This window comes from Martes martes (assembly GCF_963455335.1).
Source record: "Martes martes genome assembly, chromosome: 2".
Lineage (NCBI taxonomy): Eukaryota > Metazoa > Chordata > Mammalia > Carnivora > Mustelidae > Martes > Martes martes.
Window position 1 is genome coordinate 142,857,516 of NC_137889.1, and position 14,005 is coordinate 142,871,520.

Below are 14,005 nucleotides of genomic sequence, written 5' to 3' on the forward strand. Positions count from 1 at the left end.
TGGTCAGTCCCCTGGAACGAGGTGGGCAGGACCCCAGACAAGGTCCTGAGAGAGGACAAGCAAAGCAGATCCCCTTCCCCCATCACCAGCAGCACCAGCAACAGGAATCATCCTGAAAAACCTCTTGAAAACATTATGCGTGTTTTGAAACCCAATTTTGGAGCAGATTCCGGACCGAAGTGCATTTGCTTCCTACTCAGATGCTGCTTGTTCCAGAAACAAAGCTCAGCACCAGCCATCTGTAGCACCAAGTGGGGCTCCTCGGATGCTGTTTGGCGGCTCAAGGTGTGGGCAGACGGAGCTGCGGCAGGAGAGGGGATTCACCTGGCAGGGGCATGGCTGGGCACCTCCCCAGGGTCCCCGGCAGTGGCCAAGCTCCAGTCTGCTTTCCTATGGCCTCAGATCACTGGCTTTGTTTCTGGAAGGAACATCTTTCATTTTAGAAACTCCCTTTGGAGAAGGTGTTTAACAAGTTTTCACATCTAAGGGAAGAGCAGTCCAATCGGTGAATGCAGACGGAGGCGAGGGCAGAACAGAATGTGAAGGGGTGAGCTCGCAGGCTGGGCACACAGCGACCCCGCTTCCCAGCTCACAGCCCCCCTGCACAGAACTTCCCTGAAGATTGCTACGGTGTGGTTTTCCCTTCCCCCAGCTCTGTGGGTTGAATGCTAGGGATGCTGCTGTGATGGCCGGAGCTCCATCTTTATAGTGAGGGCGAGCGCCACCACTGAGGGAGGGCAGAGCCCGAAGTGGGAAGAGGTCTGGGCCCCTGATAACCTGGGACCACAGAGCCAGCCTGGGAGCTGTGGACTGCCCGTCCCCTAGACGTTTGCACAGGGGGAAATTAGTGTCTTTGGCTTCGGCGACTGTTGCTTGGTTCCCTGACCCCAGGAGGGCTTAGGCACAAGAGCAAGGGCATCCACTGCTTCCGGTGGCTACAGGTCATCGTCTGGGGGATGGACAGCACAGCCACGTGCTCCTCAGGATACCACGAGTGTCCCTAGCCTCATTACTCAGGGGAGAGCCCCACCTCACCCCTGTTCACCGTGGTCCTGCAGGATCACAGCCATCACCTTGAGATGCCTCTGGCTCTGGTTCTAGGCTCGGGACCCATCCAAGCGCAGAGCCGAGGGAAAACAAAGAACCCATCTTCATCACAGGGATCGAGAGCTGCAGAAGGTAGGGGAAGGCTGATGCGCCAGGGGTTCCCTACAGTTCGTGCCCTCCAACGCCTCTGTAATAATCTCTGTTGTTTTTCTAATGAGAAACCATCCCTCCTGCCAATCCTCTCCCACAGCGCTTTTCATGGTTCTGACTTTTTTCTGGCCGATGATGACTTCTACCAACACACAGGAGGGCTCGAAACGCAGGGGACTGGTGGGGAACAATTTAATCAGCCTTAGATTCAAATTATCTCTCATGTCCACAGGCTTCATAAGAAGCTCTCCCCAGGGTGCAAGGGGCTTGCCGCCTCCTCCCTCCTTCCCCATCCTTCGGGCAAGCCAAGGCCACTGTCTTCCCAGCTCTGCGGGAAGAGAAGACTGCGCCCATGGAGGGCCCTTTACCGCACCTGGAACAGCTGGTTCTAACCGCTGTCTTCCCAAAGTTCTCAGGGACATGCTGTAAGTTCTGTTGTATTCGTGTCTCCCTGTGCAACAGATGGGACTCTTTTTGCAGAAGGTAATTTCAACAGGAACATCTGTGGCCCCTTCTGGCGGCATTTTCTTACCAAGAATATCCTTTCTGCTTGGAGCCAGTGTGCCAGAGACGAGTTGTGGTGAGATCTGCTGCTAGACCTCAGGTCCCCCATCCAGGCAGGTCTCCCAGCCTGGGAACCCTGGTTTCCTCTTGGTGGAGGAGTCGGCCACCAAACAAAGGAACAATCCAAAGTGGACCAAGAATGAGTGGTGGTGCTGAAAAAGGGAGCAAGGGCTAGGATCAATCTATTCCATGTGCTGAGATCCAAAACATGATCCAATAAAGCCGGTAAATGTAAGGCCCACCTCACGGGATTCTTCGGGGTCTCAGTGCCCCTCCAGGTCTCACAGGGGCAGGTGCCGGCAGGCTGGGCTCCCAGGGGACTCCTTTAGGTTGCTGGTGGAGTCTGGATCCTGGCAACAGCAAGTCGGAGATCTTCATTTCCTTGCTGACCATCAGCTAAAGGCTGCCCTCTGCTCCCGGAGGCCACACACTGCCGTCCCTCTCCCACAACCCTACCATCTCCAAAGTGGCTGTGGCCATGTTCTCACGCGTGGAAGCTCTCTGAGGTGGCTTGCTGGAGGAACCTCTCCACTCACCAAGGTCAAGCCCAGCGGATAATCTCCATGAAGGCCAACTGCCTTGGGCTTTTCATTACATCTGCAAAGGGCCTTCAGATCAGCACTGGGATTTGTGTTGGATTGGATAATCAGAGGATGGGTATCTTGAGGCCCAGCTTTAGAATTCTGTCTACCACACCCATTATGCCCCCTCTTTTTTTTAGAGAGAGAGAGAGGGAAAGCAGGGGAAGGGCAGAGGGAGAGGGAAAGAGAGAACCTTAAGCAGACTCCATGCTCAGTGAGGAGCCCGATGCAGGACTCGATCCCACAATCCTGAGATCATGACCGGAGCTGAAATTGAGAGTCAGACGTTTAACCAACTGAGCCATCCAGACACCCCTCCCATTTTTTTAATTGGCTTATTTCAGAGTTGGATTAAAGGGGAAAACCCACATCTGTGCTGAGGGACAATAATAATGCAGTTTGTGGTGGCAGCCAACACTCTGGGGAGAGGGACACAGCTGCTGGCTTCCCCTCTGACCGTCAGGTGGAAGCTGAGATTAGTTGAGGAAAACAAGGGAAAGTTCTGCCTTTTTCTGCCTTCGAGACCTTGAACAAGTCACCTAACCTGGCGGGGCTCTGGCCCTTCATCACCTTATTGTGTGCTGACCCAAAAGGACATCCACCCAGAGCCTGGCAGCCACCAGCACTCAGTAGTTAGGAGGCTCACACCCATGGCCTGCATGCCTTTGAGCCATCTGCACAACCTTCATCCAGGGACACCTTCTTAAACGTCACCCCCTCCTTGTCAGGGGCACCATGTGCTGTTGAGCTTGCTTTTCCTGCATCCCCGCCTAGGGCCACCCACGCCCTTTGTGAAGTGTGTTCAGTGGGCTGATCCAGGAGTCTTCCCATACAAGCAGCTTCCTCTCCATGTGGAGAGGACTTGCACCAAGTTCATGAAGACCTCAAGGAACTAACTACCTGAGCAGGTTCCCAAGAGCAGTGGCAAAATGACCCTTTCGTATGGGACACTCCAGCTCCCTTTTGGAAGTTTCCAATGTGGCCACGAGGTGGCAGCACAGGCAGATCCCTGTTCAGGGAGATTGCAAGGGGTGGGACACTAGTCAGGATTATGGCTTCCTGGCAAGCCTGGACCAACTGGTGGTTCACTGTCCCCAGTGTGGCCTCGCATCGTGACAAGCTCGTCTCTGTCTCGGGACCTGGTGGCTATAACTCTCTCCTGACTGTCCTCATGCTGCATTGTAAGCTATTTGGGGTGCCCGGACTCCCTCTGAGCCCAAATATGTTAGAAAATGAGTATTTGTTTTTTAAACTCCACAATAAATACAATCCCAGTTTTTGGGTGCCTGGGTGCCTCAGTCGGTTAAGCGTGTCCTTTTGGCTCAGATCATGGTCCAGGGTCCTGGGACTGAGCCCCGCATCGGGCTCACTGCTTGGCAGGGAGCCTGTTTCTCCCTCTCCTTCTGCCTCTTCCCCTGAAAAAATTAAAAAATCTTTTTAAAGAAATGATCTCAGTTTTACAGGTGAGCAGATCAAGAATTGTGGCTTGCCCAAGGCCAGTGAGAAACAAGGGCATTATCATGCTACATTTTATTAAAGGAAATTTCAAATATACAAAAGAAGAGTTACAATTTGGACGGTATTCACCATCCAGCCTCAACCATTTTCAACATTCTGCCATTTTCTCCTATCTTTTTTTTTTACAAGAGTATTTATAAGGCAAATTCCAAACACTATGGCAATATAGTGTAAATACTCCGTCTGCATCCCTCAACAAATGGGGCATTTTTTTTTAAAGATTTTATTTATTTATTTATTTATTTGATAGAGATCACAAGTAGGCAGAGAGGCAGGCAGAGAGAGAGGGAGGAAGCAGGCTCCCTGCTGAGCAGAGAGCCTGATGCGGGGCTTGATTCCAGGACCCTGGGATCATGACCTGAGCCGAAGGCAGAGGCTTAACCCACTGAGCCAGCCAGGCGCCCCCAAATGGGGCATTTCTCTCTCTGTAAAAGTGTCACGACCTCCTTTACCATTCAGTTTGTATCCAAATTTCCCCTCACCGTGTCACAAATGCCTTTTGTGCAGTTGGTTTTTTCCATCATGATCCACATAAGGTCCTCACATCCATTTAATTGTGTCTTTTAAGCTTTAATTGTCAGACAGTCCTACTTCTTTTCTTTTCCTCCAGCCCCTTAACTAATTAATAAACTGGGTCATTCTCCCCCAGAACAGCTCCCATCCCGGATCTGGCGGCTGGCCTCCCCCTGCAGGTGTCGCAGACTACCGTTCAACACCGTCACTACTTCTGCTGCGAGCGGAGAAAAGCAGGTCCTCCCCGACGTGACGTGCGGGCAGCCCTGCGCCTCGCGGAGGCTACAGCTCCAGCCCCTGCAGCCCCGGCGGCGAGGGGCCCACGGGGCTGCGGCCAAGCGCGCTGGAGGAGGAGCCGGGTCAGAGCTCCGGGGCCCTCGCCGGACGGACGGTAGCCGAGGGTTAGTACCTCGGCCTCGGGGCCTGTGATCGAGCAGCAGTGGCCGTTGTCACTTGGGTTCATGACCTTCAGCTGTGTCCCCAGAGCCCCATAGGCGCCGAGCTCGTCGCCACAGTATGTGTTTTACTCGGAGAAGCGAGGGCACAGCGCAGAGAACCAGTGTCGGCCCGCGTCTCCATCCACCCTCCAGCGTCCACGTGGGCCCATCCGCCACTGGGTTCCCGACCCGGCTCTGACAGGAGCCCCCCTCGGTCCCCACCGCGGACCCGACCCCGCACACGGCCTCTCACCGCGCCCGGCGTCCCGTGAGCCCGCAACGCCCCAGCGCGCACACACCGCGTGCCGAACGCGCTCCCACACCGAAAGGTGCTGCAAGCGCTGAAGGGTTGGCCGGACGCGAGTCTCCCAGGCCGAGAGCCGCACTTCCGGCGCCCCGCCCCCCCACGCTTCGTCCCCATTGGTTCTTCCTGGACCGCGCCCCGCCCGCGAGCGTCTCCTTCCACGGCTCCCTTCACCTTTCACCTCCTCACCTTCCGAGCCCCGGAAGCCTCCGACCCCGCCCACCAGGGGGGGAAAGAGCTGAAAGCCGCGGCGGTTACGGACTGGCTGAAGGGAAGTGGTTGGGCGGGGACGGGGGGGAGCACAGAGTCGGCGCGAGTGGCCACGCCCCCGAGGGGGCGGGCCAGCGGTCTAAGCGCATGCCCATTGCGTGCGCAGTGGCGGCGGCGGCGGCGGCAGTCATGGCGGCTCGGTGTGTTAGGCTGGCGCGGCAAAGTCTCCCAGCTTACCTGTCTCTCAGGTAAGGCGCGCTCGGCTGCCCGTGGCGGAAGAAGGACGTTGTCCTCAGTGCGGCTTCCACTCAGACCGAGGCCGCGGCGGGGGTCCGGCCCCGAGAGGGGCGTCGTGGGCCCCGCGGTTCGCCGACGCGGCACGCGGACCCCCCGCCCGGGGCCTGGCCCGCTGCTGGGGCTGAGTGGCCCCGCGTACCGGCCCACGCGCGCTCGCGCCCGGGATCTGGCGGCCCGCCCAAGGCCAGGTCGCGCGCGGGAGCGGGTGCGCGTGCTCGGGCAGCGCCAGGCTTGGTCCGCCGGGCGTTCGGGCTCGTCCCGAACCTCGGCCCGGTTACTTTACAACTGCAGGCCAGAGGCGTGGCAAGGGCCGCCCCGCCATGGAGGGAGCAGTTTAGGTGGACCGTCCAGGGCCCTCCCCCTGTTTGTTCTTTTAGCCGGCGTCCTTTGCCATTCGAAGTCCTAGCTCGAAAAGTAATTTGGCAAGTCTTATCGTCGCCTTTGCCGGAGGAACGGCTCTGAACCGTCTACTTCACGGAGGAGCTGCTCGGGCCAAACTTTGGGTAGCAGCCAGGCGGAGCCAGGAGCTGGACTTCTCTTCCGACGCGCTTGCTCTTCGAACGCGCTTGCTTGCGTGGACCGGGAGACCCGGCGGGTGGGGCGAGGATGACTTCCGATGGTTGGGGGGGGTCACCCTGTGATTGCCAGCCTCGGAAATTACAGAAAGCAACACATGCGGACAGAGCCTTGAGCACCCGCATTCCCGGGGTTGCTCAGGTAGTCTGTAGTTTTTATATCTGAATTAATTGGAAAGCAGTCACAAAGATAGCAATAATTTCTGCCCTTGAGAACTAGCTGATTGTGGAAAGAGGCTCTAACGGGGAGTCAGGTGGAGTCCTAGTCCTAACTCTGAGAGGGGGCTAAGCTCTGACTGCCTGGCTGCATCCCCTTCGGGCTTAGGTACAGAGGCTGTGACTGTCATATCCAGGAATCAGCACTGCTGTGAAAGACGACCGGCCTCACAACAACATATGCAGTTGTTAAATTACCAGCTTCTTTAAATCACAGAAATAAAATACAATAAAAGGCTTAATGCACTCCACTCCGCAGACTAGTGGATACTTCCATTCTTCTCCAGGCCTAAGACACAGGTATACATACACAGGATTTCTGGTTTGTCCTGACAGAAGAGGCTTCATGTTTTGTCTATTTCTCTAAATTGCATTTCGTACCTCCCAGTACATCTGTAGTGTATCCCAGAGGTGAGAGTTTGACATTCTTTTTCACAGCCACAGAATATTCCAGATTGTGGAAGTGACAGTGTGTTCAGCAGTGTCCCCAGCTTATTGCTGTATTGTGTTGCCATAAACATTCTTGTACACATAGTCTGTGTACTGATAGCTCTCCTGTTCTTTGAGGAGGTTCCCTTTATTCTGGAAAGAAGATTGTACTTTATTTTCAGATTGAAATGTGGTGCCATTAAGAAGAACTCTTAGCAGGGTGCCTGGGTGGCTCAGTCCTTAAGCGTCTGCCTGCGGCTCAGGTCATGATCCCAGAATCCTGGGATCAAGTCCCACATCAGGCTCCCTGCTCCTTTGGGAGACTGCTTCTCCCTCTCCCACCCCCCTGCTTGTGTTCCTTCTCTCACTGTCACTCTTTCTCTGTCAAATAAATAAAATCTTTAAAAAAAAAAAAAAAAGAGGAAGAAGAACTCTTAGAAGAAATCTGAGTTTTAAGCTTAGAGGAGAAATCTGGTCCTGGTGAAGAAGTCTGAGTTTAAGACCATTCTGCCATTCATCAATAACTTTGTGACCTTGGGCTTATCACTTAACCTTTTTCACGTGAGGATCAGATTGGATAAGGTTTTGAGTACTTCCAGTACTGGGTTTAGAGCTCCTTGTTTCCCTCTATATATCCCCCTGCTTTCCTGTCTCCAATGTGGACTCCTTATGTGTAACTCTTACCTATCCTTCAGAGCCCCTCTGTACAAAGCCTTTCATGGTCTTCCATTTCCCCAAAGTTATAAACATTCTACTCTGAGCCTCCTAAAGCGTGATTCCTTCTTTATCACTTTTAAACCCAAAATTGTAATACTTTGTCTGTAGATGCCTTTTTTGACAGTAAGTACCCTATGGGCAGGATCTCTGCCCAATCTGTCCTTGTCCTCAACATCAGCACGGGACCTCACTTCTCCTAGTAGCTACTCTCTCAATATGTGATGGGTGTGGATGACCATACCTCAGAAGGAGGTGTTTGGAACGCGAAGAAGAGGTTAGTTCCACGGCCTTGGTACATTGATAAACTAGTTTACACATAGAAGGTTGTATGTAAGTTAGTACCTTCTATACACAATATACTGTCTAGCTTTATTAGATCTAAGATAAATTCATTCCCCCTCACAGGTCAGTAGCAAATAGTTTTAAATTATCTCAAGTTTCTAAACTGATAAATCAGACTTTTAATCCAAAAGTCCAGTCTTAATTCCCAGTGCTATGCATTTGCCTTAGACCATCTCCTCGGCTGCTGTGCACAGCTACGAAACAGAAGAACAGTGGCCAGAACCTGGAAGAGGACGTGGGTCAGAATGAACAGAAGACAGATACTCCTTCCCCAGAGAAGATACTCCTGGACGAGAAGGTCAAGCTAGAAGAGCAGCTGAAGGAGACTGTGGTAAGGTCATGTGAGCTCTTGTGGGAAGTGTGATCTGTTGAGCTCAGGTGGGGTTCTCCAGAGGACCTCTGGCCAGAGGAGGTGGGTCATTTTCCAAAAACTATGGTCGGCTCCTATAGCAAGTTCCCGCTGAAGAAGGGACTAGAACTCAAATCCTCTGTGGCTCCAATTCCGTCATGAGAATCCTCTTTACATGCTGCATAGATGATACCGAGTTAAGATGTGAGGGGGTCTTTACAAGTGAGGAACACGCACCTGGCACTTACACGGGGTCTGATGGGAAGGCAAGGGCCGGGGCCAGAGGCGGGTTCTTCGGTGCGCTCCCGGGAGGGAGGAGTTCGGTGAACTAGTTGGAAGGACAGATCATTGCTCCACATGAAAAGGCGTAGGTGGCACAAATCAGGTTCTTTAAGAATTGAAAACACGGTCCTATCAGACACTCTGTACTGGCTCTGTTTCAACCACGTTATTTACATTAATCCTCACAACACTCATGGGTCACCTGTTAGAGCCCCGGTTACAGATGAGGAAACTGAGGCACGGGAAGGTTGGGTAACTTTCCCCAGGTTGCTTAGCTACTAATCGGTGGAACCCAGGTTTGAGCCTCGGGAGCCTTGTTCTAGAATCACCTGGAACTGGAGGACAGGTGGAAGGCAGAGGCCCTGGAGCTGAAGTGCGCAGATGCTCAGCCTGGCAGGATAGTTGGTGAGAAACAGGGGGGCAGCATTTGCTCATTGGTACCCAGTCAGTGTTGGGATGGGGCCATTGGGCAGAAGTTGAAAGACGAGGTTCACGGATGGGATTTTCTCCACTCAGTGGGCTTGTGGTTCTAAACCCCTCCCAGAGCTGTGGGCTCTGGGTGCATCTGCCACAACCAGAGTTCTGGGATTCCCTGAAGTTGGAAATTCTATGCGAGTGAGCAGGCCGTCCTAGAGGGGCGATGAGACCGTAAAACCATGAGACTTTTCCTTATCCTTATCCAGCTGCTTTCTGGGGGCTGTACAGATTCGTGACCCCTTGACGTCATTCCTTGGAAATGGTGACACGGGTGGACCTTCTTTCTGCTCAGGAAGCGGCGCTGCCTGCTGTCTAAAACGACAGACGTAATGACACGTGTTACTTGTACTTTGACTTGGAATTTGTTCGTATCGCATTTGTTTTCTTACAAATCTGTTCCCTTTTTTATTCGTGCGCATTTCCTCTTTGCCCTTTCTTTTTCTTTTAGGAAAAGTATAAGCGAGCTTTGGCAGACACTGAGAACTTGAGGCAGAGGAGCCAGAAATTGGTGGAGGAGGCAAAATTATACGGTAACTTTTGACACTGCTTGCACTGATCCTAGAAAAGTATGGGGCAGGCGGGTGGGGGGCCAGGATGAGGAGGCTGGTGGGGGTGGGGGGCATTCCTTTCATCGGGGAGGAGTCCACAAGGAGCCGAAGCTGCAGCTGTGACCCGCACTTAGGATGGCAGGTGTCACTCCTTTGGTGAGGAGTGTGTGTGCATTGCTATCCCCACGTGGACCTCCATTAACCTGAGGCCGTCTGAGCCTGCAGATGGTTCCCACAGGCCAGCCTCTGGATGGGCATTTCCGTGGCTCCCTCAGCAGTCGCACAAGCCAGAGATCGAAGATGCTCTCTGCGCTGTCAGCATTGGGATGTTTTTGTCACTGTCCTTTGCATTTTACATGTGAGATCATTGAGGCTTCACAAGGCTGGGAAGTCACGGTGGCCGTGCTGAGGCCGGTGCCCCCGACTGGTGTCTGCTAAATGTCGGTACAGTTTGAGCACTCGTGGGACCTTCTGTACAGACCGGCAGGCACCATTCCCCCTCGTTCTGGAAGAGCCACCTTGGGCTCACAAACGTGAGCTGCTTTGCCCAAGGACAGAAGGCAGGTGCACGGCCTGGTGGAAGCCAGGATCCAGTCTCATCCATAGGCTGCAGCTAACAGTCTCTTCTTGAAATTCTGTTTATTCCTCTTCCTAGTAACGCCCTTCGTTGGCTTCTCATCTGCCTGGCCTCCAGAAGTCTGGGTCCTTCAGGAATTGGGGTCAGGCCTCCCCTCCTCTTGATATCCTCCCCGAGCGACTCGCCCTCCCGCAGGCCCACACACAGGTTCTTTGTGGCTCAGATGTTTGTTCAGAGCTCTGGTCCTGTGTGTCCTTTTGTTTACCCCGCATCTTCACCTGGGTGTCTCACGGTTGCTTTAAACTCCATTTTCCCTTTATTTGTGCTGTCCTTCCTCATTCTGCTAAATGATCCTGTGATCTTGCCCGGTGTTTATTAAGGGCAGGAATCAAGTTCTCTTCTCCCATCTCAAGGGCACTGAGTGGCTGGCCTCCCGGCTGTCCATTTACCTGGACGGATCCTGGCCAGCTTTGGCGCTCACAGCACCACACCCTGGGCCAAAGCGATAAGATACAGTCATTCCTCACTTTACCGCACTTCACGGATGATGCAGTCTTTGCCAGTTGAAGGTTTATGGCAACGCTCTGTCGTGCAAGCATTTTTCCACCAGCATCTGCTCATTTCCTGTCTCTGTCACATTTCAGCGAGTCTCACAGCAGTTCCAACACTTCATTGTCACTGTGTTTGTTGTGGCCTGTGACCACACCTCGTTGGAATCTCAAATGGTTAGCATTTTTGAGCAAAACGTATTTTTTAAGGTATGTGTGTTTTACACATAATACTATTGCACACATCATAGATTCAGCATAAACATAATTTCTACATGCATTGAGAACCCCAAAAACCCATTTGACTCCATTTACTGAGCTCCTTACCCTTTCGGGGCAGTCCGCAGCTTGAACCACCGTATCTGTGCCAGATGCCCAGACAGTGTGACCACGCCATCCGCCCCTTTGGCTGCCCCATCTTGAACCTTCAGCTCACCTGAGTCTGCCTCTTCCTGTGCTCTGGCTGCCCGTCAGTCCTCAAATGTTTGGATGACTCTTGAGGCCTTGGTTCACAGACCTCTGCTCTGACTCTCCAGTCTCGATGAAGTCCCTTAGTATAATCGTTCCTCGGCACTGAGGAAAGCTCCCTCTTGGAGGTGGGACCTGTAATTTTGTCACTTGTAGTTCTTGGATGCCTTGTCTCTATGTTCCCTGAGGGCAGACCGCCCTGCAAGAATCAGCACAAGCTTAATCTGTGATAGATGCCGTGTTTTTAGCAGATAGGTAGAGAGTTTTTTATTTCATTTTCCAGCAGGAGGGGAAAGTGTTGTGAGAAGTTGCCCACAGGTGCTGCCTCCTGTGGGGGTGGGGGTGGGGAGCGGCTGGTACCCTTGTGTCCGGTCAGGCCCAGACTTCCATTCAGCATCTGAAGCACTCTCTTGAAACCACAAACAGTTCGATGTAATACACTGCCTTGAATTTTGAGGGACTTTTCTCCTACCATGATTTCTTTTGTTAGATTAAGGTTGAAGCTCAGGTGTGTCCTGGGAACTCAGCGTGGCAGCCCCTCCCTGGCCTCATGTCCGAGGGATGCGGTGTTCTGTTGGGTGGCAAGCGCAGTTCCTTAGCCCAGGGGAGGGCTGATGGGGAGATGATTCTGCGCCTCGAGAGCTGTTTATCTTCATGCCTAGTGAGCTCTCGTTCTAAACCCAGAAGTTGTGGGGGGGTTTGTGGGGGTTTTGTTTTTTAACACGCCATTGGAATCCAAGGACAAGTGAATGGTTTGAAAGGTTACCGTTGGGGAGGCTGTGCATGCGGCTGGCAGGCTTCCGGCCCTTGGGGTGCCCCATGGCGATGGGGGTGCAGGTGACCGTGTCCTTCCCTTCGTTTAGGCATCCAGGGCTTCTGTAAGGACTTGCTGGAGGTCGCAGATATCTTGGAGAAGGCGACGCAGAGTGTCCCGAAGGAGGAGGTCAGAGACGACAATCCTCACCTCAAGAACCTCTACGAGGGGCTCCTGATGACGGAGGTCCAGATCCAGAAGGTGTTCACCAAACACGGCTTGCTGCGGCTAAACCCTGTGGGTGCCAGGTTCGACCCCTATGAGCACGAGGCCCTGTTCCACACGCCGGTGGAGGGCAAGGAGCCCGGCACGGTGGCGCTGGTCAGCAAAGTGGGGTACAAGCTGCACGGGCGCACCCTGAGACCCGCGCTGGTGGGGGTGGTGAAGGCAGCTTAGTGGCCTTGTGAGGCTCCCGTGGGGCTTCCGTGGGTTCTTTGCGATCCCCTGCTGTAGCTCTTGAAAAGCTGGTTCATCTTTGTGAATACCTTTGACCCTTTCCCTGTCCTTGTTGGAAAGCTTTAGTAACCAGTGGCTAAACAGAAAATGAAGCCGGTTGCACAGATGCGTGAATGAACTTAAATTCGGGAGTCTGTTCGTTGATTTTTAATACTCCTTTAATCGCTCCACATGCTTAGAGAACAGGCCAGCGGGACACGACTGGACCCTGGAGGGTCACGAATCATGCTCTAGCTGGTTAAAGCCTAGCGACGTCCAGGTACCATAAATGGGTCGATGCCTTCGGGAACCTCACTTGGGCTGCGGGCTGTGGCTCACCAGGTCCCGGGCGCTCAGCCCGAACCTTCTTGTGCAGAAGGGAAGGTGAGAGCTTGAGCGTGTTCTTCCTGCTCAGAAAAGTTTCGCCATGCCCTTACTGAAGAACATACGAGTTCATTCGTAATTCGTTACGGTCTAGCAATGAAAATACCTGACTTCCGGCTTCCTTCTGGAGATGGGAAGTGAGCACATGGGCCTGAACAGGTCTCACCAGCTTATTCTGCCCATTACTGAATTTGACAAAATCAGTCACTTTTGCCTTTTGTTCATCTATTTGCAGAAATCTTCAGATCTCTAGTAGCCACTTACTGATGACCGGAAGGTCTTTTCCATAGAAAGACGGACTTGCTCAAAATCCGAGGATTGCGTGCTTCGTACATTTTAAATGTCAATGTTTAATTTTCAAATTTTATTTAAGAGGATTAAAGCCCTAATGTGTTTATTTTCCTACTTTCTGGAAACTGTTTTGTGTACTTTGGTGGAGGAGATCCACCTACACTGAGCAGGATTCCACTTTCCCGCTCTCAGCTCAAATCCCAGAGCCTTGTGCTTGACACTCAGACATGGCACACGCAGTAGCTTCCCTGTGGGAAGGGAGAGCAGGAGGAACAGGGCCTTGGCTGGGGGCAGATGTCGCCATCCACGGCCCTGGGGAGGGGACTGGGGACGGGTCTGCACCATTCCGTAGGTCCCTCCGTTGCTCATTCACACGGGGTGTTGAGAGAGTGAGCGGTTACAGACCAGACAAAATCCAGCCTCCCGCTGTGTGTGCTGCAGAGAGCTATGTCTAGGACCGAAGGTCAACACTATTAATTCATTTACTATGTAAGAAAGGTGGGGCGGTTGACTTTGCTTGTAATTTTGAAAAATGTAGGTAGTGTTCCCATAATTAAAAATTTAATTTATACTATTTCAAAGTATTTTCCTCTTTTCTACGAAGCAGTCTTAATAAGTTTGTTGGTCACAAACTTGCCCCAGAACCGCAGGCAGTGTAGTGCACTGAAAAAACCCACCAGGGTCAGAGCTCTGCAAGAATCTTGCATCACCTTCCTGGTACTTCTATAAACTGAAAGCTGCATGAGGAATTTTCAAACGAATTTCTACACGTGTGTGTAGCCCCTCCCTTGTCAGCTGGGGCACGACCACTTGGGGGGTGCACCCCAGGAGACTGTGGGGATGGGCTGTGGCTCCGCTGTGGGTTCCCATCACCCTGCATTGCCCCTAATAGGGAAGTGCCTCTCTACACTGGAGGTAAGACCTGCTGACAG

At 52.9% G+C, this 14,005-nt stretch overlaps 1 protein-coding gene and 1 long non-coding RNA gene across 2 annotated transcripts; one reads left to right on the top strand and one right to left on the bottom strand.

Moving 5' to 3' along the window:
* Positions 1 to 1,372: 1,372 nt before the first annotated feature.
* On the bottom strand, positions 1,373 to 5,206 carry LOC308338705. The gene is made up of 5 exons (XR_013966426.1): positions 5,064 to 5,206; positions 2,536 to 2,609; positions 2,218 to 2,358; positions 2,004 to 2,111; positions 1,373 to 1,913 (listed from the first exon to the last, which is right to left on the bottom strand). It is a non-coding gene; the product is annotated as an uncharacterized lncRNA (long non-coding RNA).
* A 265-nt stretch (positions 5,207 to 5,471) lies between these two features.
* GRPEL1 (GrpE like 1, mitochondrial) lies at positions 5,472 to 13,647 on the top strand (the record flags this gene model as incomplete). The annotated part of the gene is made up of 4 exons (XM_080796183.1): positions 5,472 to 5,572; positions 8,069 to 8,231; positions 9,457 to 9,538; positions 12,013 to 13,647. The coding sequence occupies 4 exons, from the start codon at positions 5,472 to 5,474 to the stop codon at positions 12,357 to 12,359; spliced, it is 693 nt and encodes a 230-aa protein (XP_080652309.1). The 3' UTR covers positions 12,360 to 13,647.
* Between the last annotated feature and the right edge of the window lie 358 nt (positions 13,648 to 14,005).